The sequence below is a fragment of the Leucoraja erinacea genome, chromosome 15 (genome assembly GCF_028641065.1).
Source record: "Leucoraja erinacea ecotype New England chromosome 15, Leri_hhj_1, whole genome shotgun sequence".
In the NCBI taxonomy this organism is placed as follows: Eukaryota; Metazoa; Chordata; class Chondrichthyes; order Rajiformes; family Rajidae; genus Leucoraja; species Leucoraja erinaceus.
This window is the reverse complement of record NC_073391.1, coordinates 34,162,461-34,189,464: the sequence shown is the minus strand read 5'-3', so window position 1 is coordinate 34,189,464 and position 27,004 is coordinate 34,162,461. Positions and strand designations below refer to the sequence as shown.

Sequence of the window (27,004 nt, the reverse complement as noted above, 5' to 3'; positions counted from 1 at the left end):
CAGCTACCCATGTTCTCCAGAGATGTTGCCTGACCTGCTGAGTTACTCCAGCACTTTGGTTCTTTCTTTGAACCCTCATCAATGATGCTCTTCAGGTGTTTGCTCAGTCTCTTGGTCTGCTCCATGTACACTGATAACGGCGACAGCTCAAGCTTTAAGGTCACCGATGATGTTAGTGTCATCGGCCAGATCAACACCAATGATGAGACAGAGTACAAAAAAACAGTTCAGGACCCTTGTATCATGGTGTCAGAATAACATAACCCTTAGCATGAACAAGACAAAAGAATTGGTTGTTGGCCTCGGGAAGCAAGGGAGAGAACGCAACCCCATCCGCATCATCGGAGCTGCTGTAGAGATGGTCGACAGCTTCAGGTTCCTGGGCATCCATCTAACCTGGTCCCCTCACACTGATGTAGTGATCTACAAAGCTCATCAGCGTATTTACTTTCTTAAGCATCCTAGAAAATTCGGCATGTCTTCAAGGGTTCTCCTGAACTTCCACAGATGTGCTATAGAGAGTATTCTGATGGGATGCATCTCAGCCTGTTCTGGCAACTGCTCTGCTCTTGACCACCTGAACATGCAGAGAGCGGTGAACACAGCCCAGTCCATCACAGGCTCCTCACTTCCAGTCCATCCTCACGGTGTGTTGCATGAGGAAGGCGGGAAGCATCGTCAAGGATGCTGACGTCCTGACCATTCTCTTTCCTCTCTTCTACCTCTGGGAGAAGATACGGAAGCTCAGACATTCAGACATAAGAACAGCTTCTTCCTCACTGCTATCAGATTCCTGAACTAATTGCCTTTTACACACCCACTTCCCAGTGGTGCTACTCAAACCCATGCTCCCAACTCTACCTCATTCGGTGATTCCTTTGGTGCACTTTATTTTTGTACTACATCAGATCAGTCTTTAATCTTGTACCATTTTGCTGATTTGTATTTGAAACAAACTTGGAAGTTTCTTTGCACCCTGGAGTATATGACTATAAACTGATCGCACTAACGTTAAACCTCCTCCTTCCCATCTTAAATCTGTGCCCTCAGGTTATGGACCCTCAGGGAAACACACTCTGGCTTTCTACCCATCTCTGCATCTTATACTTTTACATTCCTCTATCGGTGTTCAATAATTAGAGTACTGAGTTATTAGCATATTCAGCTGTTTTGAACATTGTAATTCATAATGCTATGATGTAATAGATGTACAGGAATGATACATGCGATAGAATATATTGTCATATATATTAATGCTCACAGTTTCACAATATAGAACACAGGACAGTGCAGCCTTCGGCCCACAATATCCGTTCCGAACCTGATTCTAAGGCCAACTTTTATCTGCCTGCATGTTATCCGGAGCGGCACAGTGGCGCAGCGGTAGAGTTGCTGCCTTGCAGCGCCAGAGACCGGGGTTCGATCCTGAACACAGGTGCTGTCTGTACGGAGTTTGCACGTACCCCCTGTGCCCGCGTGGATTTTCTCTGGGTGTTCCGATTTTGTCCTACACTTCAAAGACGTGCAGGTTTGTAGGATAATTGGCTTCTGTAAATTGTCCCTAATGTGTAGGATTGAACTAGAGTATGGAGTGATCGCTGGTTGGTGCGGACTCGGTGGGCCGAAGGGCCTGTTATCACACTGTATCCCTAAAACTAAAACTAAAACAATAATCCATATCCCTCCATTCCCTACATATCCATGTGCTGATCCACGTCTCTTAAACGCCACTATGGTATCTGTCTCCACCACCACCCCCGGCAGTGCGTGTAAAAAAAAAAACCTGCCCTGCACAACTCCTTTAAACTTTGCCCCTCTCACATTGTAAAGCTTTTTTGTTGCGTGCTATCCAGACGGCAGCAAGACTAGATGTGATTACAATCAAGCTGTTCACAGTGTACAGATACAGGACAAAGGAAATAACGTTTCGTGCAAGTCCAGTAAAGTCCGATTAAAGATAGACCGAGGGTCTCCAATGGGGTAGATGGTAGCTCTCTAGTTGGTGATAGCGTTAGTGCGAGCATAGATGGAACATCTTGATTGGCATGGGCAGCTTTCTCTCTCTTCTCTCTCCCCCCCCCTCTCTTTTTCTCCCATCCTCTCTCCTCTCCCCCTCCCCCTCCCCCTCCCCCCCCCCCCCCCCCCCCTTCTTTCTCTCTGTTCTTCTGTTTTCAGCTCTTCATGAGATGACGGAGGAAGACCCTGTATCACTGGCCCAAGGCATTTGTGCAGTCCCGTCTGTTTGTGTGTTTAATCACAGAATACGTTTCTCTAAGTGATGCTGGTTGTGGGTTTTTTTTGATGTTCAAAGTGTTGACTGAGGATTCTTTCCCTTTGAATCTCGTGTATCATGTCCCATCTCGTCCTGCGCTCTGAGTGCACCCACCGGGTGCTGCGATAAGGGATTGTCCTTTGCGTCGCTCTGTTGCCCCGGGGTGGTGCCCTGGTGCGGCAAGCCCAGATACTGCCGTGTGCCCACCTACCAACCCAGCACTCACGGACCGAGACCCGGTCGGCAAAGTGGCGCAGCGGTAGAGTTATTGCCTTGTAGCACCAGAGACCTGGGTTCCATCCTAACTATGGGTGCTATCTGCACAGAGTTTGCATGTTCTCTCTGTGACCATGTGGGTTTTCTCCAGGTGCTCCGGTTTCGTCCCACATCCCAAAGGTGTGTAGGTTAATTGTCCTCTGTAAATAAAATGATACAATACCCACCTTGAATCCTAACCACGACCCTACCTCAGCAACTATGATCTTCTATCTGTACTGTTTCAGTTCGACTATGGTCTTTGCTTGGTTATCAATTAGTTCCTGATTATTAATGTATTGTATTGGTGATGATTACATATTTGTCTGGGCGTTGTTGCGTTAATGAACCTGTTACGCTGCAGCAAGTAAGAATGTCATTGTTCCTCTTTCAGTGCATGACAATTAAATGCTCCTTGGGCATAGAACTTAGCACAAGAACAGGCCCTTCAGTCCTCAATATCCCAGCCGAACATGATGCCAAAACTAACTCGTATTTGCTTGCATATAATTTATACATGTTTCCCTCCATTCCCTGCATGACCCGCCTTTCCAAAAGCCTCTTAAACGCCACTATCGAATCTGCCTGACGCACCAGCACCAGCGTTCCAGGCAACCACCATTACTTTACACTCTATGTAAAAAAAGCATCCTGCACATCTTTAAACGTTGCCCCTCTCACCTTGAAACATTTCTACCCTGAAAAAAGGTTCTGACCGTCTACTCAATCTGTGCCTCTCACACCTTTTTATACTCTTGACTCTCAGGTTCCTGACATGACTGCCCATCAAACTTTATGTAAAGTGTTGCTGTGCTACGTACATTCAGTTTGTTTTCATCACCGTTAATTTGTGGGAGTTAAGGCGGAACGGTGGTGCAGCGGTAGAGTTGCTGCCTTACAGCGCCAGAGACCCGGGTTCGATACTGACTAGACTGAGTTTGTACATTCTCCCCGTGACCTGCTTGAGTTTACTCTGGGAGCTCTGGTTTCCTCCCACACTCCAAAGACTTACAGGTTTGTAGGTTAATTAGCTTGGTATAATTGTAAATTGTCCCTAGTGTGTGCCGTATAGTGCTCGTGTGCGGGGATCGCTGGTTGACGTGGACTTGGTGGGCCAAAGGGCCTGTTTCTGCGCTGTATCTCTAAACTAAACTAAAATTCCCCTGCCCTTGAGAGCGAGGCAGTGCAGCAAGGGTTAAAATCTTGACTCCAGTGGGTTTGGGTCACCTCCAACGTGGAGAATTTGCAACACAATAACACTCCACTGCAGGTTAATGTCAAGGATTAGTCAAACTACTTGCCGATAAAGCTTGTGAAGGGATGCTTACAAGAGCCTGTTGCCAGGGCCGGCTGAGCTACTTTGGCTGGTTGCTAGGGGCAAGGTATCGAGGTGCAATGTAGACATGCCCAGTCACGGCCAAGGGGAGAATTGAACATTGACAAAGAAATTGTTACTCTAAATAATCTTCTCTTTGGAAAGCGAGTGGGGACAGGTCTCCCCCAGTGTGTGATTAGCTGTGATCAGAGCAGCGTAGTTAGTCTCTGCTCCGTCTGCATTGGGGCGCTGTGTTAGATCTCCAGCACTTCGCCTCAACTAATAAGCTCCTTTTGCAAACCCTTCCCCCGGACAAAGGTGTTTATTTATATTTTAACATTGCCTGGCCTTTTCTCTCTGCTCCACTCCAACTTTTGGTGTGGTCTCCATCTTAATAAAGTCTGACCCCGCTGATATGTCGGGTCAGTCAAATAAAATAGTCACCGCTCTCTTTTTTTTTTGCCTGTGTGCTGCGGCCTTGCTCTTTAAAATGTTTTGCAAACTTCGGTCAGCGTTGTCCTGTGGAACAGCTCCATCCAAGAAATTACAGAGAGCTGTGGACGTAGCCCAGACCATCACACAAACCAACCTCTCGTCCTTTGACTTCACGTTGCCTCGGCAAGGCCACCAGCATAATCAAGAACGAGTCTCACCCCGGTCACTCCCACTTCTCCCCTCTCCCATCAGGCAACAGATACAGAAGTGTGCAAATGCACATCTCCAAATTAAGGGACAGTTTCTTCCCAGCTGCTATCAGGCAACCAAAACCATCGTATCACCAACTAGAAAACAGTCCTGAGCTACCATCTACCTCATGGAGACCCTCGGACTATCTTTAATCAGACTTTGCTGGACTTTATCTTGCACTAAACATTATTTTCTTTATTTTGTATCTGTACACTGTGGGCGACTTGATTGTAATCATGTATAGTCTTTTTGCTGACTGGATAGCACACAACAAAAAGCTTTTCACTATACCTCAGTATATGTAAAAATGGTAAACTAAACTGAAACAATGTCTTCCCTCAACCACGGGTGAGACTAAAGGATACGGCAGTGGTGTTTAAGCGGCTTTTAGACAGGCGCATGAATACACAGGGATAGACACAAAATGCTGCAGTATCTCAACGGGACAGGCAGCATCTCTAGAAAGAAGGAATGGGTAACGTTTCAGGTCGAGACACTTCTTCAGACTGATACACAAGGCATGAAGGGATATGGATTACATGCAGGCAAGGAGATTAATTTAACATCATGTTCAGCATAGACACGGTGAGCTGAAGGGCCCATTCCTATCCTGTACTGCTCTATGATTGTTTCTCAGTGATATTGGGAATAACGAAAAGCAGTTTAACAAAGTCTGACGCCACTGATATAAACTGAAAAAAGTGCAGAAAAGATTTATGAGGATTTTGCCAGAACTAAAGGACCTGAGCTGCAGGAAAAGGTTGGGAAAATTAGAACTTGGAGTGCAGGAAGCTGAGGGGTGATCTTATAGAGATGTATAAAATCATGGGGGGATAGATAGGGTGAAAGTACAGAGAAAGCAACATGCCACGTCTACACTAGTCTCATCTGCCTGCATTTGGTGCACATCCCTCTAAGCCTATCCTATCCATGTACCTGTCAAAATGTTTCTTAAATTTTACAATAGTACCTGTCTCAACTACCTCCTCTGGCAGTAGACAAAAATGCTGGAGAAACTCAGTGGGTGAGGCAGCATTTACGGAGAGAAGGAATAGGTGACGTTTCGGATCGAGACCCCACCTCCTCCTGCAACTTGCTCCATACACCCAGCATCCTTTGTGTGAAAACGTTGTCCCTCAGGTTCCTATTAAATCTTCCCCCGTCACCTTAAACCTATGTCCTCTGGTTTGCAAATCCCCATACTCTGGGTAATAGAGTACCTGATTTGCCTTATATATACACCTGTGTTTACCTGATCTATTCCTCTCATGATTTTGTACACCTCTATAAGATCACCCCCCATCCTCCAAGGAATAAAGTCTTAGCTTGCCTAACCTCTCCCTATAGCTTAGGCCCTCGAATACTGGCAACATCCTCGTAAATCTTCTCTGCACCCTTTCCAACTTGATGACATCTTAATCAATGCTGTGTATCTGATCCATTCCAGTGGCCATCTGGAGAGCAGCCTGGGGTCAGACTTCCGAAGGGGAGCCGGGGTCCTGGACATCTTGTACGAGAGCCCCTCGGTCGTGCTGAGTTGCGGGTACGATTCCTACATCAGGCAATGGGACACACGGGCCGGCACCAGGTAAGCCCAGCTTCTACAGCCTCCGAGCACCGCTCCCCGCTCCCTCTATCTGCACACGCTCGCTTTCAAAAAACAAGAGTCGTGCTTTGGGCTTGTCTGCTCCACGGCCATGAGATGCTCCAAGCCATTTCCCAGCCAGTCACGGATTCATACAGCACAGAAACAGGCTCTGGGGAGACAGGGGGATTCACCTGCAGGGAACCCAGGCCTGTGTGATGAGAGAGCGTGTAGTGGTACACACTGTGATCCTCTCTCCCTGTGGGATAATGCTGCCATCTACTGGATAGCCAGGGAGATTCATACTCTTGCAAACGCACCCACTCTGAGGTGGCTGATTTAGACTTTTCAACTTTAGAGATACAGCGCTGAAACAGGCCCTTGAGCCCACCGTTCACACCGGCCAGCGATCACCCCATATACGAGCACTATCCTACACGCTGGGGACAATTTACAGAAGCCAATTAGACTACACACTTGCATGCATGTCTTTGGAGTGAGGGAGGAAACCCACACGGTCACAGGACGTACAAACCGCGTACAGGCTGCACACCCAGGATCGAATACAGGACTGGCGCTGTGAGGCAGCAATTCTACCGCTGCGCCGCAGTGCCGCCCCATATGAATGACTAGATAAAAACTTTCATTCAGAGGGTGGTGGGTGTATGGAAGGAGCCGCCAGAGAAGGGGAGCTCCCAGATTCAGGGACAGTTTTTCCCAGCTGTTATCAGGTAACCGAGCCATCCTATCATCAACCAGTGAGCAGCCCTGAGTTACCATCTACCTCATTAGACACCTTTGAATGGGACTTTACAGGACTAGATCTTGCACTAAAGGTTATATTATTCAATTTATTCTGTATTTGCACACTGTGGACGACTTGTTTTTAATCATGTAGTCATTTCACTGACTGGATAGCACGCACCAGAAAAACCTCTGCCAGCTGCACCAAGGTGCTGCCCAAATGATGCATTCTCAGTTCTAACCTGCCCCTTCTGTAACAGGCGCTGTGTGATGGAATGGGAGGAGCCCCACGACAGCGCTCTCTACTGCCTGCAGACCGACGGGAACTACATGATCGCCAGTGGCTCCTCGCACTATGGGGTGGTCCGCCTCTGGGACAGGAGGCAGTCAAAGAGCCTCCAGGTAGGATGGGTGTGGCAGAGTTTTGACTAAATCATCCATGATCACCCGGAGTGCGATTGTCCCGGTGGGTCCTGTCTGTGGATTTGGAGATGGCTGATCCTGAAGCCACAGGCGTTCTGTCCCTCCAGGCGCACGCCCATGGGTGATGTCTTTACCGTGGGGAGCCTGGTGCACGGACAACCATCACACGGTCCCAGACAGAGACTGGCCTGGGTTAAACAGCATGGAATCCACCACGGTTGGGAGTCTCTCCCTGCTGCCGCCTTCTCAGCCATTGTGGTCCCCACCCACCGACCAGACACCATCCTCCGCCGAGATCTTTTAGGACCGCGCTTGGTCAGGAACCCCCCCCCCCCCCCCCACGTGCTCCCAGCCAGCACAGCTCCACACTGATGACCCTTAGAGGAGTCCCATTGTAGACACCTGGTAATTGGACCCATATCCTTCCCGCTGCAGGCCAGGCAGCAATACCCAACAAAACCACCCTGGCACCAACAATATGTGTTTTTGGGTGGATAATGGCGACTGGCATCCTCGGGAAAGGAGTCAACTTACTCTCTTCTCTGAGGGTTGTCTTCACATTATCAGTTGTTGAGGCAAGGGACACTGACAGGGTTTCGAACCATTGAAAGCATAACTTCCCTTTCCCTTTGCCAAACGCAAACTGGAGGAACAGCACCTCATATTTTGCTTGAACACCTTACAGCCCATCAGTATTAATATTGATATCTCTAACTTAAAGTAACCCTTACATCTCCTCTCTCTTCGTCCACCCCCCACTCTAGTAATCATATCACCTTTCCCACAGCCAACAATGGACCATTGTAGGCTCTACCATTCCTTGATCATCGTTGCTGGCTTTGAGACATTATCATATCTCTCGTTTCTCTCTCCCGACTGTCTGAAGAAGGGACACGACCCGTAATGTCACCAGCTCCTTTTCTCCAGTGATGTTTCCTGACCCTTAGGGGGTGGATGAGAAAGTGGGATAACATAGAAACCAGTGTGAATAGTTGATCGATGTTCGGCGTGGGCTTGGTGGGCCGAGGAGCTTGTTTCCATGCTGTATCTCAGAACTAAATTGAATTAAACTTATCCCACCCCGGTCACAGCTTCTTCTCCCCATTCCCATCCGGCTGTAGGAACAGAAACTTGAAATGTGCGCATCACCAGACGCAGGAACAGCTTCTTGCTCTATCTTTCAATCCATCAAAAATGACAAACTGGGCACAAATCGGAGCAGGCACGTTTCCGAGCTAACTGTTGTTGTTTCCTCTTCCACCAGATGTTCTTCCTCTCCTCCCCCAGCAGCAGTCCCGTGTACTGCCTCCGGTTTACTACCTCCCACCTCTATGCTGCCTTAGCCAATGCACTTTACACACTGGACTTCACATCGTCCAAGCCTTGGGGCTTGCCAGGTAAAGAGCCCCAGACACCAACCGAGACATATCCAGGACGGTGCACCTGAAGTCAAGGTCCGCCCAGCACACTGGCAGATGATGCATTTGGAACAGACACCACTCCTTCACCCTTCCAGCTCTGCAGTCTTTAAAAATCACCTTCTGTGGCTTTTTTTAATATATGAAATAGAGTGTTCTTTATTTGCAATAACTTTTATATGACTAGTGAATGAGGTTGTCCATTTGCTCAAAGCATCATCTGTAACTGGATTTGTGTAGTTGGAAGGTGCTAAAGGCTGCACCAGTGTTCGGATGTTTGAATGCAATTTAAAAAAAATAAAAAACCTTGCATTTGCAAGCGATACAGCCTGATCTATCAGTTATCTATCAGTTATCTCATGTTGTAATGCAAGCTAAAGTAACAGCTGGTTTGTACAGAAGTACATACAATTATGACTTTTGAAAGACATTTGGATAGAAAAGGTCTAGAGGTCTATGTGCTAAATAGGACTAGCCCACAGTATGCAAACTGTGTGCAGTGGTAGTCGCTGTCTCACAGCACCAGAGACCCGGGTTCAATGAGGTCTGTATGGAGTTTGTACGTTCTCCCCGTGACTGCATGGGTTTCCTACGTGTGCTCTGTTTTTCTCCCATAGACCAAAGACCTACAGATTTGTAGGTCCTAGTGTGTAGGATAACCCTAGTGTACAGGTGATCGCTGGTCTAATGGCCTCATTCTGCTCCATGGACTCGGAGGGCTGAAGGACCTGTGTCCCTATTTTATGACTGACTCTTTGTGAGAGCTACTACACGGAGTGAGGTATCCCAGCAAGTGACTGATTTGACACCATGAAGGGATTTGAGGGCTTGGGAAACAAATGTCACGACAATATCAAATGTAGAAAGCATTTTATCGGGATGCATCACAGCTTGGTTTGGGAACAGCTCCATCCAAGACTGCAAGAAATTGCGGAGAAGTGTGGACACAGCCAGGATAATCACATAAACCTACCTCCCTCCCATTTACATTTCACGCTGCCTCAACGAAGCCACCAACATAATCAAGGGCTAGTCTCACCACTCCCTCTTCTCCCCTCTCCCATCAGGCAAGAGGTACAGAAGTGTAAAAACGCACACCTCCAGGTTCAGGAACAGTTTCTTCCCAGCTGTTATCAGGCAACTGAACCATCCTACCAACAACTAGAGAACGGTCCTGAGCTTCTCAGACTATCTTAAATCAAACTTTACCTTGCACTAAACGTTATTCCCTTTATCATGTATCTGCACACTGCGGACAGCTTAATTGTAATCATGTAGTCTTTCCTCTGACCAGATAGCATGCAACAAAAAGCTTTTCACTGTACCTTTGTACATGTGACAATAAACTAAATGTTGGTAGAATTTACTATGACCACCATAAAATGAAGACATTCTATATTCAAAAACTAGCAGAACTTTAATGGGATTTTAAATATACAAGGTGGATTTGAAGTAGTTGGTGCGACCACAGGTTTGTGCCTTCTCCCCACGCGTTGCCTGTGGAGGCAGATACCAGTGCTGAGGATCACTGCGTTTTACACTGCACATCTCCATCCTCTGCCACCTTCATCTTCTTCAGTTCCTGCTGCACCTCCTGCTCCAGCTGTAGGATTGCTGTCGGCTTTTGATACTGATGGGAGGGAAAAATATCCAGTGAACACGTTTACAGTCAGCACCCACCCAGCCAGCCCGTCCCTTCAGGTGTTAACACCATTCCGCTCTCAACCACACGCATCGCCACCACTTTGTCGATACAAGGAAATGCAGATGCTGGTTTACAAAAAACACACAAAGCGCTGTAGTAACTCTGGGTCGGGGAGCATCTCTTGAAGGCATTGGATAGATGATGTTTTGGGTCAGGACCATTCTTCAGACTGAGTGTAGTAAGGGAGAGAATACTGGAAGAGAGGTGGGGGCAGGACAAAGCCGGGTGAGTGATAGGTGGATATAGTTGAGGGGGTTGATGGGCTGACGGTTGGACAAAAGCCAGAGACGAAAAGCCAAAAGGTCGTGAGATAAGGAGAGAAAAGGCAAAAGAACACAGAGTGTTGAAGTAACTCAGTAGGTCTCAACCCAAAACGTCACCTATCCAGTTTCTCCAGAGATGCTGCCTGACCTGCTGAGTTACTTCAGCACTTGGTGTCCTTTTGTGTATTAACCACCATCGGCTGTTCCCGGTTTCTATACGACGGATACAAGAGGCATGACATTTGAAGTCAGAGTATGGGATAAAGGTGGAAGGAGAAGGGGGAAAAGAATCACTTTTCTTCCTCCACTCCCGTGGCCTGAATTGTCCACAATTGGACACGGTTCTGAATTTGTGGCCTTAGATTCTCTCCTGGATTATTTTCGCCACTACTCCTTCTGTAAATCCAGACGTTGAATGATTTAAAAATCATCTGAAGCAACTGGGCCAGCCGAATACAATGAGGCTGCTCTCTACCTGTGCTCTCAGTCTGTGCATGGAAGGTTGGAGTAACGCAGCGGGTCTGGCAGCATCTGTGGAGGATGCGGATGGGTGACGCAAAGTGCTCACCGTGATAATGAGGGTATTGTTAGCATGAGTGAAGCCGAGTGCTGAGCTGTCCAGAGGGAGGTGGCATCGGTCCATATCGGCAACATTAAACTTCTTGTAATACCTAGAGACAAGAAAGAGCCCACGTCACTCTCAACAACAGAAGACTTGCATTTATAAGACCTAGGAGCAGAATTAGGCTGTTTGGCCCAAATCATGGCTGATCTATTTTTCCCTCTCAACCATTCTCAACCATTCTCCTGCCTTCTCCCCATAACCTTTGACATGCTTACTAATCAAGGACCTATTAATATCTGCCTCGTGTTGACAGTGTTAACACAAAGAGAAACAACTTGAATCTGAACGTACTGATACTCCCCCCAGGATATCCCAATGCATCTTCTCATCCCCTCAAACCCCCGACCCTGGTCCTCAAATGGGAATGGCCTCCCTCTCTAAACCAGCCATGGGTTTATCCAGCTCCGCAGCCAGAGATCTACCCTATCAACACAAATGAATGCTGGGATTCTGATATAAACACCAAGTGGTTTTGAGGTCTAATCACTTTTTTTAAATTGAAAGACACAGCACAGAAACAGCCCCTTTAGCCCACTAGTCCACGCCAACCATCGATCACTTGTTCTATGTTATCCCACTTTCTCATCCACTCCCTACACATTAGGGGTAATTAACCTACAAACCCACACGTCTTTGGGATGTGGGAGGAAACTGGAGTACCCTTATCCCCCCCTTCCAGGGACCCAACTGGGATCATCAGAGGGCGAGAGAAAACATAATAATGCCACATAAAATTATGAATGGCATAGATAGGGTAGACATTCAGAACCTTATTCCCAGGGTGGAAAATACAACCGGGCATAGATTTAAGGTCCAAGTGGGAAAATGTAAAGATGTGCAGGGCACGGTTTTTTTGACACAGAGGGTGGTAGATGCCTAGAACGTGTTGCAAGTGATGGTGGAGGAGGAAGATACGGTAGTTGCATTTAAAGAGGCATTTACATAGGCACATGGATATGTAGGGAATGGATGGATACAGATCACATGTAGGCAGAAGAGATTTGTTTGATCTCAGGATACAAGGTATGACATTTGGGATGGAGGCACGCAGAATTTCATCAGGTGATAGTGAACCTGTGGAATTCCCTGTCACAGGAGGCTATGGAGAACAACTTATTCAATATATTTGGAAGGCAAATAAATGTCTAGCACAAGAAGCATCGAGGTTACTCACACTCTGCCGTTTACCCTGTCCACGTCCACCAGATCAAACTTCCACAGATGCTTCCTACATATGTGGGCGGCACAGTGGCGCAGCGGGTAGAGCTGCTGCCTCACAACGCCAGAGAGCCGGGTTCGAGCCTAACCTCAGGTGCTGTCTGCGTGGAGTTTGCACATTCTCCCTATGACTGCGTGGGTTTCTTACGGGTGCTCTAGTTTCCTCCCACGTTCCAAAGACGTGCGGATTTGTAGGTTTATTGGCCCTCTGTAAAAGAAAATTGTCTCTAATGTGAAGGGAGTGGGTTAACATAGAACTAGTGTGAACTTGATCAATGGTCAGCATGAACTAGGTGGGCCAAAGGACCTGTTTCCATGCTGTATCTCTAAACTAATCATCAATGGGCGTCTGAAAGAGGAGAGGAACCATGGGCATGGGGTTGTTGTAGAATTGTAACAGCAGCAAAGTAAACTAATTGGCCCACGCCCGTGTCTGTATGGTGCTGGAGAGGGAACACACGGTGTCCCTGAGGACTTGAGGCCTTCCGTGAATGCTGGTCGCCATGGGGGGTGGTGGAAATGGGACATCCAGTGCATCGTGGATAGGGATGATAATGTTGTAATTTGATTGATTACTTTTTGTTCGAGGTCCTCACGATGCAGCATCGCTGGTCTGAATCAACGGTTACAGTGTACACGTTCTTGGGGTACGGTATATTCCGAATCCGCCACTGGAAGCAGGTCTTGGTGTCCTGCCGTGTGAAAATTGGCTGCAAGATTAACAAAACAAACAAATTAACTTTAGAAAGGATATACTCTCTGAGGTTTAGAACAATGAGAGGTGGCGTTACTGAAACAGGGAAGGGCTTAAGAGGGAAGAAACTGACCCATACATCTTCTGTCGGTGCTGGTGGGGGGGGGGGGGGGGGGGGGGGGGGGTGGTGGATAGGGGATATTGAGAACCGTGGGATGTGTTTCTGGCATAAAGGAAAACTACATAACATTATTATTGTGTTAATGGTCGTGTTAAGCTGCAGCAAGTAATAATTGCACTTCTATTGTAGTACGTGTGGCAATAGACATAAACACTTTTAGATGGTGAAACAAACTCACGGAACCGAATAACTTTAGAGTTATTCAGCACAGGAACAGGCTATTCGGCCCAATTCTTTCATGCCAACCAAGATGCCCAAGATGCTAGTCCCATTTGCCCGCATTTAACCCACATCCCTCTGCACCTTTATTTCTTATGTTATTTTGTCTTTTTTAATCAATGGAGGCTAGAAATGATCAGCCAATCCAACTCAAGTCGTTTCTGTATGTTCAGTACTCACTCTGATGAATACGGAGCACTTTAAGAGTTGTTTACAACCCTTGCTCCAGATACTTACACTGCTGCCACTCTCGTGTATCAGCTGCTGCTCCAAGGTCCCTGCAGGTCGAGAATACGCTTCCCCCACCTCGAATTGCCACTGCCCAGGGGATCCCAGTGTGGTCTTCTGCTTCCACTTCCTGACTACAAGCAAAGGTCTCAAAATAAACATTCGAAGAGAACCATTAAAAAACATGATGCAAAGACCAATTTATATATGCCTGCATATAATCCATGTTCCTCCATTCCCTGCACATCCATAGGTCTCTTAGACACCACTATCATTTCTGCCTCGACCATCACCCCCGGCAGCACATTCCAGGCACTCACCACACATTGCGCTCATCTCCTTTAAACTTTGCCCTTCTCACCTTAAAACTACACGGTCTGCTATTTGATTTTTCCATTCTGAGAAAAAGGTTCCGACTATCTACTCTATCTATGCCTCTCATAATTTGATATACTTCAATCAGGTCTCCCTGGAACCTCTGGCATGCCAGAGAAAATATTCCAAGTCAGTCCAACCTCTCCCTGTAGCTAACTAATACCCTAATTCAGCCATCATTCTCGTAAACCTCCTCTGCACCCTTTCCATTCTTGCTGCTATGGGGCGACGCGGAACTGCACGCAATACTCGAAATGCGGCTTAATCAAAGTCCTATAAAGCTATATCATGAATTCCTGCCACTTATGCTCAGTGCCCCGACCAATGAAGGCAAGCATAACGTACGCATTATCACTGGGTATTAATTGCAACTGATCACCCAATACTACCCCTATTTACTCTATAAGCACGATTAATACAATTGAAAAACAAATACTAAATAATGATACCAAACGAACAAGTTGCCAGTGGACGCATGTAATTCTTACCCTTTAGTTGATCGCTGGAAATTTCATATTCTTCCACCATTTCTGCACCATCGGTAAATACATAATGGACTTTCCTCTTACCTATGGGTTTGCAGGGGAGTCAGGAACAGAGTTAGTAACCATTGTAACAATCAACACAAGTGGCAGAGATGACGTACAAGAGACTACAGATGCTGGAATCTTGAGCAAAACACACAAAGTGTTGGAGGGATTCCCGGTTGGAAGTTCCCAGCCAGCCGCAGAGGCGCCCTGCGAGCCACGGCCATGCCTTGACAGCAGGCCCTACACGCCCACCATGTAACCAGGAACCCGACTGGAGTTGTCCAAGGCTCATCTCTTGCTAGACCCCATAGACCAGGAACCGGGAAGAAGAGTGGAAGAATATCTGGAGGAATAAAAGATCTGCGCTCATTGGAGCAATGGGAGAAGAAATGGCAAATGATGTTCAAACCGGAAAAATGTAATGTCATGCTTTTTACTACGAAACCTAAATCAATCCATCATTCCTATACACTCTCTGGACATCAGCTACAGGCAGTTTCTAGTCATAAATACTTAGGAGTTACTTTGTCTGAAAACATTTAATGGAACAAGCATGTGGAAGGGGCATCAGCCAAAGCCAGCAGTGTCATCGGCTTTCTAGGTTGCAATCTGCAAAATGCACCCAAAGAAGTTAAGTCAAGATCCAAGCATATAAAAGCCTTGTATGTCCACATGTTGAATATTGCTGCTCTGTGTTGGATCCTTTCATTCAAGGGAACATCAATAAGATCCAGGCAGTACAAATCAGAGCAGCAAGGTTCATATCTAACAACTACAAGTGGCAGAGCCCAGTCTCCAGCATGATAAAGGACCTTAAACTTCATCCACCTACTACTCGTCGCAGGTTCATCAGACTGACAAAATTCCACAAGATCAAGAATACAACTATTGATTTAATGATGGAGGACCACATCCAGTTAACCCAAGCACCCACAGGCATGTCAACCAGAAGCTACCAACAAGGAAATTATTTCATTCCGCACGGCATTTCATTAGCACTTTCTAACTCGTTTTTCTTCAAGACAGCAAGGGACACCGTAACCAGCCAGCATCAGAGATCTCCAAAACATCAACACATACAAAGATGCACTGACTCTAAAAGCATCTCGACTAGCACGTCCACTACCATCATAGTGCTGAGTGATGCTCTGCTTAGAGTTCTTCAGCGGACTACATCCAGATCCTTTACTGGACCTTATCTCCCACTAAAAGTTATTCCTTTTCAAACTTTTCACTGTATCGCGGTACACGTGACAATAAACTTTTATCGCTCCCCTTTCCCTCTTCTTAACACCCCTCCTCCATCCATCCATCCACGCTCTCCCTCTAAATCCGTCCCCTTTTTCTCTCGATTCCTTTACTCCCTTCCTTCTTTCTCTTCATTCTCTCCCTCCCTTCCTTCAACCACCCCTCTCCCCATCCTCCACTCACCTTCCTGCACCACCGCTGTTTTCTTCGCTCCCCGCAGACTCTCCAGCCAGACCCGCGCCGCCATCTTGCATCGGGCTGCCCGTCTCCACGGCAACGGCCGCCCTTGGCCCCGCCCCTCTCTGGCGGCGCGCCCTCTGACCCCGGCCCCTGCCCTCTGCCCCCCCGGACCCCGGACCCCGCCCCCGCCCGCGTGCACTGATTTCACCCGCCGCCGTTTCCCGCCGCTGCTGCTTTATGAATGGACGCGGTTTGATCCACGCCGGCCGCTCGCTGTCCGCTGGGTACTTCCGGCTCGGTGAGTGAGGCCGCGGCCATCTCCGCCCGGGTCACCTCAGCGATCGGCCGGCGCTCCCCTCCCGCCGCTCCGGTGATTTAATCATCAACCCGCCGGTGCAGAGGCCCCGGGGCCACACAGCCGGGAGCGGGGCTCTGATTGGCCGCTTCCTGTCGCACCGGCCTCGCCCGTTGGTCACTTTAAACCAGACATAGGCCCTTCGGCCCAAATTATCTAGCCCAGATGTCCCACCTGCCTGTTCTTGGCCCCTCTCCCTCCAAACCTGTCCCATCCATGTACCTGTGCAAGTGTCTATTAAATATTGTTAACCTCTTCCCTATAATTAGGCTATTAAACTTCATAAGCTCCAAACTACATAGACTTGGGAAGAAGGGTTTCGGCCCGAAACGTTGCCTATTTCCTTCGCTCCATAGATGCTGCTGCACCCGCTGAGTTTCTCCAGTATTTCCGTGTACCATAGACTTGGGAGCATTAGTTTTGTCTTTTTGCCCACACCCATATGCACACAACATTTTTTTCATTTATAATATTGTTTACAAAGTACATATTCATATTTGGTTGTGCTGCTGCAAGTAAGAATTTCAATGTTCTGTCTGGGACATATGACAATAAAACACGACATAGTACCTGCCGCAACTACGTCCCCTGACAGCTCATTCCATATACCCTGTGTGAAAAAATCTTTCCCCCCTAACCTTAAACTTATGACCTGTGATACTTGATTCCCGAACTCTGGATAAAAGACTCAGAATTCACCCGATCTATTCCTCTCATGATTTTGTACACCGCTGTAAGATCACCTCTCACTCTCCTACGCTACAAGGAAAAAAAAACTACCCTGCCCAATCTCTCCCTAAAGCTTGGGCCCTGGCATTCTGGCAACATCCTCGTAAATCTTCCCTGTACTTTTTTCAGCTTATTAGCATCTTTCCTATAACAGCAATTAAAGTAATAGTCATAACATTTGAATCATCACAAACATAGTTTCACACCAGGTTACCCTGGCTTGAGTTATAGAGGGAGGTTGGATAGGCTGGGACCATTTATTTAGAGTGTAGGAGGCTAAGGGGTGACCTTATAAAGGTGAACAAGATCATGAGGAGCATGGATAAAGCGTACACTCATAGTCTTTTTCTCAGGGTAGAGGATTCAAAAACTAGAGGGCATCTGGAGATACGCGTTTTCAAACTTCTGTACCTCTTGCCTGATGGGAGAGGGGAGAAAAGTGAGTTGAGATGCGTCCTTGATTATGCTGGTGGCCTTGCCGAGGCAGCGGGGTGTAGTTGGAATCATGAGAAGGGAGGTTGGTTTGTGTGATGGTCTGGGCTGTGTCCATAATTCTCTGCAATTTCTTGCTTGGTTGGAGCTGTTCCCAAACCATTCTGTGAAGCATCCTGATAAAATGTTTTCTACAGCTATTTTGTAGAAGTTGATGAGGGTTGTTGGGGACATGCCAAACTTCCTGGGCTTCTAAGGAAGTGGAGGCGTTGGTGCGTTTTCTTAGTCATTGCTTTGATATGGCTGGTCCAGGACAAATTGCTAGTAATATTTATTCCTAAGAACTTGAAACTTTAAACTTGAAGCATCTCTACTTTGTCGCCATCAATGTATACCGGGGAAGGTGTATCGCTTCGCTTCCTGCAGTAAATCATAAACTCCTGTCTCTTGCGTTAGTTCACTCATCACTGGCCACTGATCCAGTCTACAGCTCTGTTTCGAGAAGTCACATTGCACCAACGTTGTCCTTCAACACCCGGCCAGCAGTCAGTGCTGGTGCATGTTGAAACATAGGAACATAGAAATTAGGTGCAGGAGTAGGCCATTCGGCCCTTCGAGCCTGCACTATTCACATTCAATATGATCATGGCTGATCATCCAACTCAGTATCCCGTACCTGCCTTCTCTCCATACCCTCTGATCCCCTTAGCCACAAAGGCCACACCTAACTCCCTCTTAAATATAGCCAATGAACTGAAGGTTCTGCCGCCCAGGGTACTTCTGTATCCTTTGCTCACTTGCATCACTCACTAACTCTAACTCTTGCGAGCAGGGGTGGTAGCTGTGTGGGTGACCAAGTATTGATGTGTCATAGGCACTGGATAGGAAACGGAACAATATAATTCCTGCTGCAATTTTATTGGCACATTAGAGGCAACAAAAATAAATATACATTAAACGATTAGTTATTCTCAGTAAATTAGACCATGATCGAGTAAAAATCAAAGTACTTTGTGCAGGTGTTTTAGTGCAAAGTCCTTAGTGAGTGCAGACACAGCTTCCAGCAGAAACTCTGGCGAGGTTTGGCCACTTTGGGTAGTAAACGCAGGAGCATGGGTGCTGACACGTATCTTTCTCACCAATCGTTGTACAGGTGGGATAAACGCTAACCCTCACCAGCGGCTGGCGGGCTGTGCATGGATCCTCAGGGGATCGTGAAGGCTTTTCGAAAGGTGAAGCGATCCCAGGGTGTCCAGTCCACCACAGACGGGGAGCCCCTGAAGAAGAAGCCGGAGGAAGCCAAAGGTAGAACTATTGATATATTATTGTAACCTGTACTGAAAGTATAATGAATAGCTTTGTTTGTTTGCTCTCCGCAGTGGGTTTAGTTTTGTTTATTGTCACCTGTACCAAGGTACAGGCAAAAGCTTTTTGTTGCGTGCCAACCAGTCAGTGGAAAGCCTCTACATGATTACAACCAAGCCATTCACAGTGTACAGATACAGGATAAAGGGAATAACGTTTAGTGCAAGTCCACGAAATTCCGATTAAAGAGTTGCTACCTCACATCGCCAGAGACCCGGGTTCAATCCTGACCCCGAGTGATGTCTGTATGTGGAGTTTGCCCTGTGACCGTGAGAGTTTCCTCCGGGTGCTCCTGTTTCCTCCCACATCCCAAAGGCGGCAGGTTTGTAGGTTAATAGGCCTCTGTAAATTCCCCCCTAGTGTGTAGGAAGTGGATGAGAATGTGGGATAAACACAAAACCTGCATGCTATCCATTCAAATCATACTGTCTAGAATATGTGCAGGCAAAAAAGAGTTGGTCTTGGCCTTATATTGGGCACAGACAGTGTGGCCTCTTCCTGTACTGTTCTGTGTTGTACATTGTGGTTGTAACACTATTATCCCCGCATCCATTCCATTGTAGAGCAGTGGTTGAGTGGAGTGACGGTGTACATTGTACCAGCCGGGATTGGAAAGGCTCGGACGGAGATCTTCCAGAAGCAGATATCACAGAATGGGGGAGAGGTCAGCCTGGTCTTCGGCCCAGCGGTTACCCACGTGGTGGTGGACGATGGGATGGATGCCGAGCGTGCCCTTCGCCTGCTGCGGCTGGAGGTGCTGCCAGCCAGCGTCTGCCTGCTGCGCTCCGCCTGGCTCAGCTCCTGCATCTCTCAGCGGAGGTTGCTGAGCACTGCAGCCCACGCCCTCTGCACCCCGGGACACCTCCTCCCGACCGAGCCGCCGCTCCCTGCGCCCACGGCAGGAGACGAGGGCCAATGCGGGAACGTGCACCCTGAACTCAGTGGGCGGCCTACCCCGTCGCCAAACGCCAGCTCGCAGTGCCCAAAGGCAGAGGGAGTCGCAGCCCAGCACCCCCAAGCCATCACAGAGAGCAGCGAAAAACTTCATGCCTCTACAGCCCAGGTAAGTAAACACGAGTCAAGTGTTTTATTGTCATGTGTCCCGAAACGGAACAATGAAATGTAATCCTGCCCAACATTATGCTCCGCCATTCAATCATGGCTGATCTATTTTTCCTTCTCAACGCTATGCTCCTGCCTTCTCCCCGTAACGTTTGACTCCCTTAAGAACCTGTCGATCTCTGCTTTAAAAATTCCGAATTACTTGGCCTCCATAGCTGTCTGTGGCAATGAATTCCACAGATTTACCACCCTCCGACTAAAGAAATTCTTCCTCATCTCCTTTCTAAGGTGTGTCCTTTTATTCTGAGGCTGTGCCCACTGATCCTAGACTCTCCCACTAGTGGAATCATCCTCTCCACGTCCACTCTATCCAGGCCTTTCATTATTTGGTAGATTTCAATAAGATCCCTCCTCATCCAGTGAGTACACACCCTGAGCTGTCAAACGCGCCTTGTATGTCATTCAACCCAGTCATGCCAGGGACCCTGCCACTGAGCACCATTTATGATCTCTCCGCAGCTCCCCAACACTGACAGTAGCAGCGAGTCTGAGGATGAAGGTGTGTCCCAACGTGACCTGCGAGCTCTGATCTCTGGGGGCGAGCGTGGTGCTGTGGACCCCGACTCCAGCGGAGCCGCTGGCAGAGGCAAATGGGTGTGTTCCCGCTCGTCGGAAAGCAAGCAGCTCAACCACAACCAGGCCATCACGGACAAGCTGAAGGCGTTGGAGACAGCGTACACACACCAGGGCGACAAGTGGCGAGCGCTGGGATACAGCAAGGCCATCAACGCCCTGAAGAGCCATCACAAACCAATCTCCACCTATCAGGTAAAACATTCTCACCGCCTCCCCGAAGGAATGAAGCTTCCATCTCACAGATAGACACAAAAAGCACAAAAAACTCAGCCTAAGGAAGGGTCTCAAACCGAAACGCCACCTATTCCTTTTCTCCAGAGATGCTGCCTGTCCCGCTGAGTTACTCCAGCTTTTTGTGTCATTCTTTCATTTAAACCAGTATCTGCAGTTCCTTCCTACACATGTTAGTATCACAGCTGGGTTTGGGAACAGCTCTGCCCAAGGCCGCAAGAAATTACAGAGTTGTGGATGGAGCGCCCGGCCCATCACACAGACCACTCTCCCCACCATGGACTCAAGCAGCATCTGTAGCACTCTACAGCTACGCCAATGTGCCGCACTATACCTATTATCTACTTGCACGTAGCCCATGCCCCACCTTTCTCTGCATGTCCATGTGCCTTTACAAAAGTCTTTTAAATGCCATGAATGAGAATCAATGAACAAAAAAAGAGAACCCGTTGAGGTTTCAGATCTGGAATTCCTCAGCAGAAGTTCCATGGGCCTGAAACGTTCAGCCCGCCTGTCCCCACAGATGCTGCCTGACCAGATAAGAATTTCTGACATTGTATGTTTTATTTTGCATTTCCAACATCTTTTTTTGCATGTTTTTTTGTTTTGAAAGTCTGCCCCTCTCAGGGTTTTGTGCATTTCGGAATCATCATCGCTCCCGTTCACTCTCCGCAGGAAGCCTGTGAGATCCCCGGGATCGGCAAGAGGCTGGCCGAGAAGATTTGGGAGATCCTGCAAACTGGCCATCTGCGCAAGTTAGATCACCTGGGCGACAGTGTCTCTGTGCTGGGGACCTTTTCCAACATCTGGGGAGCTGGCGTGAAGACAGCCCAGATGTGGTACCAGCAGGTGAGGAGCTTGTGGTGTGCAGAGTCCTGAGTGCCGACAGTACTTTCAACCTGGTAGGGTGGCACAGTGGCGCAGCAGTCGAGTTGCTGCCTCACAGCGCCAGAGACCCGGGTTTGATCCTCTCTATGGGTGCTGTTTGTACGGTCACCCCATGACCTGCGTGGGTTTTCTCGGGTGCTCCAGTTTCCTCCCAAATGCCAAAAAAAACCCAATATGGTGCAACGACAAAGATAATGCCCCAAGTCCCTTGCGTAATCAAGAAAGTGTCGTTCAGAGTATAGTTGGAGTTGGTAGTTTGGGAAGAAGCTGCTGCTGAGGGATATTGACCAACACAGGAAAATAGGACCAGCTCCATTAGACAACGTGGTCAGCATGAATGAGTTGGGCCGAAGCGCCTGCTTGCATAGAATGTGACTATGATTCTATAAATGCTGATGTATTTGTTAGAAACTAACCCATTAAGGTTTCCACAGCCCATCCAGGCTCGTAAATACCGAACTTTTTCTGGAAATTAAGATCCCTTCTGCATTGCCACTTCCTTTCCCTTGCACTATTCACCGAAAAGCTTCAGTGCCTTTGCTGTGTTTTGCAGGGATTCAGAACGTTGGAGGACATTAAGACGAAAGCCAGTCTCACCAGACAGCAGGCGATAGGTCTCAAGCACTACCATGACTTCCTGGATCGCATGCCCAGGGAAGAGGCAGCTGAGATTGAGAAAACTGTAAGTGCCTCTGTGTGAGTGTGGAACCATCACTACTCCGGTTTACCCCCACACCCCAAAGGCTTGCGGATTTGTAGGTTAGTTGGCCCCCAGCAAATTGCTCCTAGTATGTGGGGACTGGATGTGAAAGTGGGATAACATAGAACTAGTGTGAACGGGTGATCGATGACTCAGTGGGCTGAACGGCCTGTTTCCATGTTGTATCTATAAATCAATCAATCAATCAATCAAAAATGTGTGTAGGAAGGAACTGAAGATGCTGGTTTAAACCGAAGATAAACACAAAAAGCTGGAGTAACTAAGCAGGGACAGGCAGTATCTTTGGAGAGAAGGAATGGGCGACATTTCGATCGAGACCCTTCGTCGGTTTTTAGCTTGCAGTTTGTCCGGTGGGTCGACCCGCATCTGGGGGGGGGGGGGGGGGGGGGGGGGGGAAGGGGCGGAAGGGACTGTCATTTTTTTGGTCAAAACCATGCTTCAAGACTGAAGGCTTTCTCCTGAATCTGCCCTGCGGCAAATTATCAGGCAGGTTCTGTCTGATAAATACAGTCTTCACTACACTTTACAGGGAATCAGAACTTTATTTGCAAACCTATCACAACTTTCTCCTCTGGCAATGAGTTGTCAGAGGGAGGTAGTTGAGGCAGGTACAATAACAATATTTAAAAGTCAGAGGTGGGTCAGACAGGCAAAAGGTACAAGAGTTTGAAAATGCATGCAGGGTTACATAGAGATTCAGGGACACTTTCTCATCAGTCAACAGAACAGTCTTCTCACCAGGTAGACAAAAGTGCTGGAGAAACTCAGCGGGTGCAGCAGCATCTATGGAGCGAAGGAAAGAGGCAACATTTCTTGCTGAAACCCTTCTTCAGACTGATGTGGGCTGGGGTGGGGGGCGGAGAGAAGAAAGGAAGAGGAGGAGCCCGAGGGCTGAGAAGGGGAGGAGACAGCAAGGGCTACCGGAAATTGGAGAAGTCAATGTTTATGCCGCTAGGGTGCAAATTGCCCAAGCGGAATATGAGATGCTGCTCCTCCAATATCTGGTGGTGCTCACTCTGGCGTTGGAGGAGGCCCAGGACAGAAAGGTCGAATTCGGAATGGGAGGTGAAGTTGAAGTGCTGAGCCACTGGGAGATCAGGTTGGTTAATGCAGACCGGTCTTCTCACCAGCTAGAGTGTGGTCCTGACCTTTTACCTACCTCATTGGAGGCCATTGAACTATCTTTAATGGACTTTATTGGACTTCATCTTGCACTAAACGTTATTACCATTATCTTGTATTTGTACACTATGGACGGCTTGAGTGTGATCATTTGTAGTCTTTTGTTAATTGGATAGCACGCAACAAAAAGCTTTACACTGTACTTCAGTACACGTGACTTTTAATAAACTAAACTAAGCTTAAAGAAAAGTTTAGAGGGATATGGGCCAATTGCTGGCAGAAGGGACAAGTGCAGGTGGGGCATCTTGATCGGCATAGACGAGTTTAGCCAAAGGGCCTGTCTCCGTGCTGCATGACTGTGTGCCCTGTGCTGTCCAGGTTTGTGACATGGCCCATTCCATCAACCCAGGCCTGGTCGGCCTCGCCTGCGGTTCGTTCCGACGGGGGAAGCCCACCTGCGGGGACGTGGACATCCTCATCACCCACCCCGATGGACATTCGCACCGAGGCGTCTTCAACAAACTCCTCGACGGTCTGCGCAGCGATGGTGAGCATGGGCTGGTGCGGCAACTCATACTCACAACTCACAAGGTTTAGGTTCAGAGGCATCCCGGGTTCAGAGGCAGGGTATCTCCAGAGGAAAACCAAATTTTGGAGTTATTGCGAGTATTGAGTGCTGTTCTGGTCACCCGAATACAGGGAGATGTGTAGGCTTTGGAGAGGGTGCACCGGAAGTTGACCAGAATTATTCATTAGAGGGTTTCTGCTAAAAGGAGATGGGTGAACTTTTAGATTGTTTTCTCTGGAGCGTTGGAGGGTGACTTGATAGAAGTATATACAATTAAGAGACCCATAGATAGTCAGAACCTCTTTCCCAGGATGGAAATGTAGCTTTAAGGTGAGAGGGAGAAAGTTTAACGGAGACGTGCGGTTCAAGTATTTACATCTAGGTGCTGGACTGTATTGCCTGGAGTGATAGTGGCATTTAAGAGGCTTTACATGGGCCTATGGAAGTGCAGGGAGTTAAGGGATATGGATCATGTACAGGCAAATGAGGTCAGTTTAACTTGTCATCATGTTTAATACGGGCATTATGGCCCAAAGGGCCTGGTCCTGTGCTAAATCAGGCCCGCATTAACGGAGTAAACCAAAAACAAACAGAAATGCCAGAAACACTCGTTAGGTCAGGCAGCGACAGTGGAGAGATAAACAAGCTTGAGGATCCTTCCCACAGATGCTGCCTGACCTGCTGAAGGTTTGTAGAATTTTGTTTTTATTTCAGGATACACTCGTTTGACATGGTTCACTCCGTGAATGGGGGCCTGATTGTTTTGCACAGTTTATTGACCGCTGAATTTTCTGCTGCTAGGGTTTATCACGGATGACCTGGTCAGTCTGGAGAACAGGAACCAAGTCAAGTACCTGGGCGTCTGCCGGCTCCCGGGAGCCGGGCGGCGCTACCGGCGGCTGGACATCATCGTGGTGCCGTACGCGGAGTTCGCCTGCGCCTTGCTCTACTTCACTGGGTCGGCCCACTTTAACCGTTCCATGCGAGCCCTGGCCAAGACTAGGGACATGAGCCTGTCGGAGCACTCGCTCAGCTGCCGGGTCCTCAGGAAGGGCGGCACCAAAGTCGCTGCCGGCATCTCCGTCCCCACCCCCAGCGAGGAGGCAGTCTTCGAGAAGCTGGGGCTGGTGTACAGAGAGCCGCGGGAGAGGGACTGGTGAATCTCTGCAAATTCTTTGCCACAGACAGCGATGGAGGCCAAATCCGAGTTGAATGGCCTACTTCTGCTCCTATGACATGAACATTGGACCTCTTCCTTTGGGCCCGAGGGTGGTGAATCTGTGGAATTTGTTGCTACAGATGGTGGTGGAGGCTAAGTCAACAGGTGTTTTTAAAGCAGAGATTGATAGGTTTTTGATTAGTAAGGGTGTCAAAGGTCACAGGGAATGGAGTTGTGGAAAAGATAGATTAGCCATGATTGAATGGCGGAGCACTCGATGTGCTGAATGGCCTAAATTCTGCTCCTTTCTCTTGTCGTGAATCCCTGCACTGTCACAGACACTAGGGTATGATCAAAGATCCTGAAACCCCTCCCTACTCACTGGTACCGTGCCCAGGCAGAGGTTCACAAAGTGGTGGGCGTTGTGCTAGCAAGGGATGGGCAAGTTGGGCTGAAGGGCCTGTTTCCACCCTATCACCTTTCTGGGGATGAATGGGGAAAAAGTACGATCTAATAGAGACACAAGGAACTGCAGGTGTTGTAATCACAATCAAAACACAAAGTGTGGGAGGAACTCAGTGGGTCAGGCAGCATCTGTGGAGGGAATGGACAGGTGACATTTCGGGTCGGGAACTTCTTTAAACTCGTCAAATATTAACTTGGGAGTATTGCGTTCTGTTTTGGTCACCCTGCTAAAGCAAAGATGCCATTAAGCTGGAAGGAGTGCAGAGAAGATTTGAGGATATTCCTAGGACTCAAATTCCTGAGCAATAGCAAGAGCTTGAACAAGCTAGGACTCTTCCTTGGAGTGCAGGAGGCTGAGGGGTAATCTTATAGTTGTATAAAATCATGAGATGAAAAGGGTGAATTCACAGAGCTGTTACCCAAGGTAGATGAATAAAGAATTAGAGGACATGGCTTGAAGGTGAGAGGGGAAAGATTTAATAGTAATCTGAGGGGCAGCCTTTTCACACCAAGGGTGGCGGATACATTGAACGAGCTGCCAGAGAAGGTAGTTAACGCAGGTACTATAACATTTAAATTATGCTTAGACAGGTATATGGTTTGAAAGGATCAGAGGGATAATGGGCCCTAATGGGACTAGTTAAGATGGAGCATCTTGGTTGGCATGGATGAGATGGCCCAAAGGGCCTGTTTCTATACTGTATGATTCTGGTTCACCAACATCTGGATTAATTGATCTCATTTTAATGAAGTTATCCAATCCTGCTGTGTTGTCTCTGTAAAAGCTTTTACATTTTAATAAATGACATTAATGTTTGTCATGTTCCACAAACAGCTGCATTAAGATCAGGTTGTTGGCGAGAGTCAGGTCCCAGATCTCAAACTGGTGTTCTGTCTCCACCTTGTGGACAGAACCTAAACTTGCCAAGGCATCGCAAGATGCTGGGACTTTGAGCAAAGCCCATAGTGCTAGAGGAGCTCAGCAGGTCGGGCACCATCTGTGAAGTGAACAGATGTAGTTTCAGGTCTGGACCCTTCACCAGCGAAGGAATGTGTTTTTAAAAAAAAAAATTTTTAAAGAGTTCTGTTGACTAATTGTTTAGATG

The 27,004-nt window shown here is 47.9% G+C and overlaps 3 protein-coding genes across 3 annotated transcripts in view; 2 read left to right on the top strand and 1 right to left on the bottom strand.

Annotated features, from left to right (window-relative positions):
- fbxw4 (F-box and WD repeat domain containing 4) overlaps nucleotides 1-9,029 on the top strand; it is a 95,830-nt gene extending 86,801 nt beyond the window's left edge. The window contains exons 7-9 of the mRNA XM_055647102.1: nucleotides 5,977-6,117; nucleotides 7,119-7,260; nucleotides 8,546-9,029. Of these exons, the coding sequence (XP_055503077.1) occupies nucleotides 5,977-6,117; nucleotides 7,119-7,260; nucleotides 8,546-8,728 (466 nt within the window). The 3' untranslated portion in view covers nucleotides 8,729-9,029. The remainder of the gene's footprint in view (nucleotides 1-5,976; nucleotides 6,118-7,118; nucleotides 7,261-8,545) is intronic.
- A 1,061-nt stretch (nucleotides 9,030-10,090) lies between these two features.
- dpcd (deleted in primary ciliary dyskinesia homolog (mouse)) lies at nucleotides 10,091-16,313 on the bottom strand. The gene is made up of 6 exons (XM_055647106.1): nucleotides 16,169-16,313; nucleotides 14,696-14,776; nucleotides 13,842-13,966; nucleotides 13,087-13,220; nucleotides 11,236-11,338; nucleotides 10,091-10,329 (listed from the first exon to the last, which is right to left on the bottom strand). Exons 1-6 carry the CDS (start codon nucleotides 16,230-16,232, stop codon nucleotides 10,225-10,227), a joined length of 612 nt encoding a protein of 203 aa, XP_055503081.1. The 5' UTR covers nucleotides 16,233-16,313; the 3' UTR covers nucleotides 10,091-10,224.
- A 43-nt stretch (nucleotides 16,314-16,356) lies between these two features.
- On the top strand, nucleotides 16,357-26,714 carry poll (polymerase (DNA directed), lambda). Its single transcript, XM_055647101.1, has 8 exons — nucleotides 16,357-16,463; nucleotides 18,835-18,986; nucleotides 19,610-20,109; nucleotides 20,628-20,936; nucleotides 21,651-21,824; nucleotides 22,417-22,545; nucleotides 24,085-24,253; nucleotides 25,076-26,714. The coding sequence occupies exons 2-8, from the start codon at nucleotides 18,878-18,880 to the stop codon at nucleotides 25,432-25,434; spliced, it is 1,749 nt and encodes a 582-aa protein (XP_055503076.1). The 5' UTR covers nucleotides 16,357-16,463; nucleotides 18,835-18,877; the 3' UTR covers nucleotides 25,435-26,714.
- Nucleotides 26,715-27,004: the final 290 nt, after the last annotated feature.